The sequence below is a fragment of the Rhagoletis zephyria genome, unplaced genomic scaffold, assembly GCF_001687245.7.
Source record: "Rhagoletis zephyria isolate East Lansing unplaced genomic scaffold, Rhagoletis_zephyria_1.1 Rzeph_scaffold_01173, whole genome shotgun sequence".
NCBI lineage: Eukaryota > Metazoa > Arthropoda > Insecta > Diptera > Tephritidae > Rhagoletis > Rhagoletis zephyria.
In genome coordinates, this window is record NW_016158257.1 from 97,932 (window position 1) to 104,179 (window position 6,248).

A 6,248-nucleotide genomic window follows, 5' to 3' on the forward strand; every position below is an offset into this window, starting at 1 on the left:
TAGTCCATCCAATTTAAGTATAATCTGCTGGTTTAAAGTTGCTACAAAATTTTTATGAAAAGTTAACGATTTTTTATGAAACTATCAATATTGTAAAAAAATTCTCTGTTCGGAATAATGTTTTAATAAAGATTTCCTCACAAATCTCCATTGTATCGTAATATGTATATTTATGTATTTTCTTTTCTTTATTTAAGTCTAATTGTTTAGTCGAAAATATGTGAAGTTTACATAATATATAAGTGCGTACATGTGTAAATGTTATTTTTATATGTATACTTTTGATAAATGTTTTTTTTTACCTTTTTTCAATTAAATTTTAATTATTTTGTTTAATTNCATGTGTAAATGTTATTTTTATATGTATACTTTTGATAAATGTTTTTTTTAACTTTTTTCAATTAAATTTTAATTATTTTGTTTAATTTTTTTCTACCCACCTAAATTCATTAGACGACCTTGTCTTGGAGAAGGAACGTTACAAGGATATTGGAGACGATCTCGACACCGCCTTCGTCGAACTCATTCTCAAGGAATAGAGTTCACAAATTTTACCACCGCAACAACACAAGCTCTACAACAACCAGTGCCGTGGCGAAGTCAGCAGCAGCAACGGCAACAATCAAAGTTCTTAAACGCGAAACAATTCCATTTCTTCTGCGTGTTTATAATACATCTGACTTTAATAGTCTAGCCGGATTAGTGACACACGAATCGAATATTTGTCACTTGGCTTGCTGAAGTTTACAGTTTTGATTTGTATTATATTTGAACGCTCGTAGCTGTATGTATGTAAATAGTTGCCTTTGGCTAGTTGTATGTAAAGCTCATTGATGATGTTAACCAAGATAAAGAGAAAACCAAATATTTAATTGTGTATTTGTATTTATTTAGTTTAACTATTTGCATATTTTTCATTTCACTACATTATTGCTTTACTACTAAATATTCGTATACATTTATATGTACTTACTTGTATGTAGTAACACCTATGCACGCTCGTGTAAGAAACATTTGAAGAGTATATAAAATAAATATTATTTCCAACAGCAGATAAATGTTGAATAAAAAACTATTTTGTTTATCTTTTAAATTTTATATTGGTTTTTGTCAGGTAAAAAATTGTAAAAATTTAAATACAATTTTGTATTTCAATATCACTAAAAATTTTCTCTGTCTCTTACATGCCTTCCTTCTCCGCGTGCAAAATTCACAGCCGAAGTCAGCAAAGGCCTGGAAAAGTACAAAACAATTGCACAAGAGTTGGAGTATGCCGAGCTGAATAACTACTAGATATTTTGAAGCATTTGTAATGAGAACCCACAATAGCAGTCCTGCAGAGAGTTATTAAAAATAAGCAGAAATTTTCACAAACATAAATCTTATGGCAATTCCCATAGAGCATGGACTAAACGTAATTGAATGCGATCATCAAGCAAAAAAAGTAACCAACAAAAAAAACCATAAAAAAAATTTACATTCCATTTTTAAACGCTCCTACTCAATATTTCCAAATACATATAAAACAAACCAAAAAAAAGCATTAAATATAAACTGCCTTTTTGCAATTCAAGTAGAAACACCGTATGTACATTGGTTCAAACCAAATTTTTTATAATACAAAATAAAAACTTTACGCAATTTATTTGCAAAATTAAACACGTAGCCTTCATTACCTTGAACCCCTTTAGAAATCCCAATTTTGCATTAGCAGATTTTGATATTGCTTTAAAGTGTGCTTCAACTCGAAAAATAATATTCCACTCCTTTATAAGTAAACTTCGAAATATTTCGATAATACTCAAGTAATTGCGTACATACTATAAACATATATTTTTGTATTATATTTCTAAGCTGTACTACGTTACATACAAACATATCGGACACTAACCGCCAAAAAAGTATAAGCGAAATTTTTTTCAGAACTTTGTGTTTTTTTTCAGAAATGCACCTAGTGCATCTAGATGCATATCTGCATAAATAAAACAATTTTTTTGAATGTCGCTTACGTTTTTTTAGCGTGCTAGGGCTCGATATAATGACAAGCTAAAGAAACTGTCCAAGCTTTTGAATTTCATGCGAAATTTTTCTACAAAATAAAACCAAAAACAAGATAGGTCGTTATTTAATAAAAGAAATTTAGTTGAATACTTAATGCAAACATTTGCACATAGAAATATGTAAATTGTGCGGTGTTTTATATTGGGTAGATAAAAACAAATACTATGCAATCGATATAAACAAATTGTGGAAGTTAATGTTTTACTAAGACCTAATTATATTTGCAAATATACATGTATTTATAACAACAAACAAATTGGACTAATAAAAGTGAACATAATACTTCGATAGATTTCGCAATGCATTTGAAGGAAATAAGTGTTTGATTTTTAGAAGTTTGTTGGTGAAATAGGTTTTTAGTAACGAATCTTTCGTTAAAAGATTCGTTTGAGCACAAAAGCCTGTGGCTCAGAGAGAAGGCGAACAAATTTCGAACATAAGGAGTAATGTAGGTATGCAGTATGTAAATATAGAAGCGCTACCGGCAGTTGAGAAAACAAGTGAGACGTATTATTCGATGTAAGAAAATAGAAACTGATAAACGGAAAAGTGGGGCAATTTACCAAAGTTTTTAAGACTGTTACATTCAATCCCGAAGCATTTTAACATTCCCGGGATTTCGGTATGCGAAAAATGTTAATTCCAGGAATTTTCGTGATTCATAGGGTGAACAATAAAAATAAATAATAATTGGTCTTTATCAAATAAGATCAAACCGCGTAAGTTAAACGAATACTTTTATTTCATTAATGCCAATTTCCGTAAAAACTACAGCGTAAAGAGCTATTTTTAAATTTTCGCCTTCGACCAAACGTAATTGAAATTTCGATTGCCATCTGTTAATATGTGTCAAAGATAATTTTCTGCATTTCAAAGTAAAATGCTATACTTATACAACAGCGTTTCAGTACCGATATTTAAGTTAATAGGTGTGTACTCGTATTGAGAGGGCAAAATTCTCCATCAGCAAAAGTTCTGAGAATTTAGCACCTTTCGCTCTCAAAGAGACGAAATATCAACAGAAGTGCGAGAACGCAAAATTTGCAAAAACTTACAACCTTCGAAACAGCTGATCACTTGCACAGTTGCCACTGGTGATTAATTTGGCAATTTATTTTCTGCTCGGTACATTTTCACCGATCTGGCATTTTATACAATTGAATAGTTTTGGATAAGAAAAACCTATTTAAAATACAAATTAATTATATCGAAATGATTAAGTTATTTTTCTCATAATTATTTGTGATATCACATGGTGATTCACTCAAAAACAAGGGCATCTCCTCGAAACACCCATCATTGATCCAAAAAAATGTAATAGATATAGCTACAGATGTAGCTTTAAAATTATAAAATTTTCATTTCAACAACCAACCTACCAAAACCGAAAACTTCAGCAAAAAAACATTTAGCATGCTGCATTTAAATCTATTTTGATATATTTAAAGGTAAATTATGGTACAAACGAAATATGTCATACGGCAACCATAGTCAGCACACACTAAAGTAAACAATCTGGAGATTAATAGTATATTAACCTTGTGCTTATTGAATTTGCTCACTTTTTCGTTATATATTAGCAATAATAATAAAATTTGCAATAAATAACTCAAAAAGGCCATATTTTCTTTTGTTTATTTACAAACATGTGTTTGTGATCAGCTGATTTTCTTACTTGCAAGTTTCAGCTGGGAAAAATTTTTGCAGCAGAAATTTGCAGCTCTCTTTCACATTTTGCTCTCTCAATTTCCCCTACTTTGCAAGTTTTTTGGGTACGAGAACGCAAAACCAGTAAAAGTTTTCTAAAACTTTAGATAGTTGGGCGTACGAGTATACTCCTAATATCTGTTTCATGAACGCCCCATACTCTCTTTTCGTTTACACTGCAACAGAGTTGCGTTGGCTTCAGTTTATCAAGATTGCTCTGTGAAATCGTTAGCGAAATTTATCAGAAATTTGTAAATGAGTTTCCATACAAATTTTGACAGTTGACTTATAATAATAGCTGCGATCCCGTACGAGTCCGTACTAGTCAGAATCAGTCAGATTTGACTGGAAATCGATCTCGTATGCGGTTCTCTGACTATTGAGAGAACAAAAAAGAGAGTAAATACGGTTCTCTTTCTGTCAGAAGTTACCAGTTTTAGTCCGAGAATTTTTTGCTGGTAAATTCTGGTAAATGTGTCAAACGATCAGCTGTAGTGTGTTTGGCAACCAAATTGCAAACAAAAGAAAAGTGCACTCTGCTAATTCATGTTGAAAATTATTTAATTACTTGTTTAAGTGGATTCTAAAGAATTTGAAAGTATTTACATGTGTGAGCTGAGTGTGTTTACATACAAAATAAGCAAAAATTTACAACCAAATTTTGGAGGTTATGTTGAAGTTGACAGAAGTTACCATTTTTACTAGAAATCGATCCCGTACTTTTCAATGTTACTCTCCCGCTCTGAGCGAATTTTTATTTTTTGACAGTTTTACTAGTCCGAGTCCGAGGAATACGGGATTGCACCTAATAATAAAAGGTGTGATAAATACCCTTATTAGGCTTTTTTACAGGAATTTTTTCAATGTACCTACGGAGCATAGTTTAACAACATTCCTAGACGCTCTTATGCTTGCCATCAATCAGTATACCTAAAGCGAACGCTCCTTTAAAGCGTAAGAAATGGTTTAACTTTGGTTTTGGGAAGTAGTATGATAGGAAATCAAAGCTCCAAATACTTGTTGTAGTTATCATAGCTACAACAACCCCGCCCAGAACGAGGCTGAACTACAACAGCACCTGCTTGCATGCTTGCTGACTATTGCTGTACTGAGATTCTGATTTTTTTAAATTTGGATTTGTTCATGAAATCACTTTGTTTTTAAAAAAATTCATAAATTTATATTTTTGAATCTGTGGGAAAACAAGTGCATGCTAAGGCGAATTTATACAAGGTGGTGTTGATGGCGAATTAAATTTTCGCCGCGGTACTACTGAATGTCAAAATGATGTGTTTGTTGTAAACAAGGCGAATTCATTTTACAACAAACACATCATTTTGACATTAAGACGTACCTCGTCGAAAATCTAAATTCGCCATCAACACCACCTTGTATAAATTCGCCTTGGTGCATGCTCTCGAAGAACTGAGTTTTTTTTTAATTTTGCCGTTTTTCGACACTTCAACAGTTTTTTCTCAAAAACCGGGCGTGCTAGACAAATTTTGTAAATGCACTTTAAATCAGCATGCAAAAGCTAAGGTTGGCCCTGTTTTTTGAGATCAAATACGACCAAATTTTGTTAAGCCGTATCCGAATGAAAGCGAGGTTCATCAAAATCTCGCTCATCTGCGCCCATGCCCCTACGGAAGAGAAGGATGAGACCTTCAAGGATCTCTTCTATGAGCACATGCACCGCACGTACAGGCCTTCCCCCGCCACGAATTCCAAATCGTGCTTGGCGACTTCATTGCCAGGGTGGACAAGGATGGGATCTTTGAAACCACCGTCGGAAAATTCAGCCTCCACGACGAAACGTCCGACAACGAACTGAGGCTGACCGACTTCGCCTGGGCCCGAAACATGGTTGCCTCCGGATCGAAAAATGAGAAAGCAAATCGATAATATTGTAATAGATGGAAGGCATGCTTCTAGTGTTGTAGACGTACGTACACTCCCTGGCCCAGGCATCGACTCGGACCACTATCTTGTTGCAGCCAACAATATGCAAGGAAAGCTTAATGTCGAAAAGCTGCAATCACAACAGACAGCCAATGCATTCGCTACTCGACTGTCACACCTGCTCTCAGAGAGCACTCTTCAACAAACCGACATATACGAGCAGTGGAAGCAAATTTCCCGCTCATTAAGTACCACCGCCGAAGAATTAGTCGGATTTCAGCGAGCCCCAAAGAACCACTGGTATGATGAGAAGTGTCAGGAAGCTGTAGAGAAAAAAGATGGCGCCTACAGGGCCACGCTGCGATCAGGCGCAACGCGCGCTATGTGGGACCGCTATAGGGATCTGAAGAGGGAAGCGAGACGTATTTGCCGTAGTAAGAAGATAGAGACCGAAATACATGAGTGCGAAGAGCTTAAAATGCTGGCCGACAAGAAGAATGCCCGAACATGTTATCAGAAAGTTAGGCGACTTACGGAAGGTTTCAAGACCAGGGCGTACTGTAAGAACAACAATGGCGACT

The 6,248-nt window shown here is 34.4% G+C and overlaps 1 protein-coding gene across 9 annotated transcripts in view; it reads left to right on the plus strand.

The window, feature by feature from the left end:
• Tm1 (tropomyosin 1) overlaps window positions 1-1,580 on the plus strand; it is an 82,095-nt gene extending 80,515 nt beyond the window's left edge. For 5 of the 9 annotated variants that reach the window (XM_017616280.1, XM_017616279.1, XM_017616269.1 and 2 more), the window contains exon 10: window positions 454-1,075. In XM_017616280.1, coding sequence (XP_017471769.1) covers window positions 454-539 — 86 coding nt within the window. In that variant the 3' untranslated portion in view covers window positions 540-1,075. Of the gene's footprint in view, window positions 1-453; window positions 1,076-1,216 lie in introns of those variants that run through there. The other 4 variants (XM_017616278.1, XM_017616277.1, XM_017616276.1 and 1 more) reach the window with 2 other exon arrangements.
• The last annotated feature ends 4,668 nt before the right edge of the window (window positions 1,581-6,248 follow it).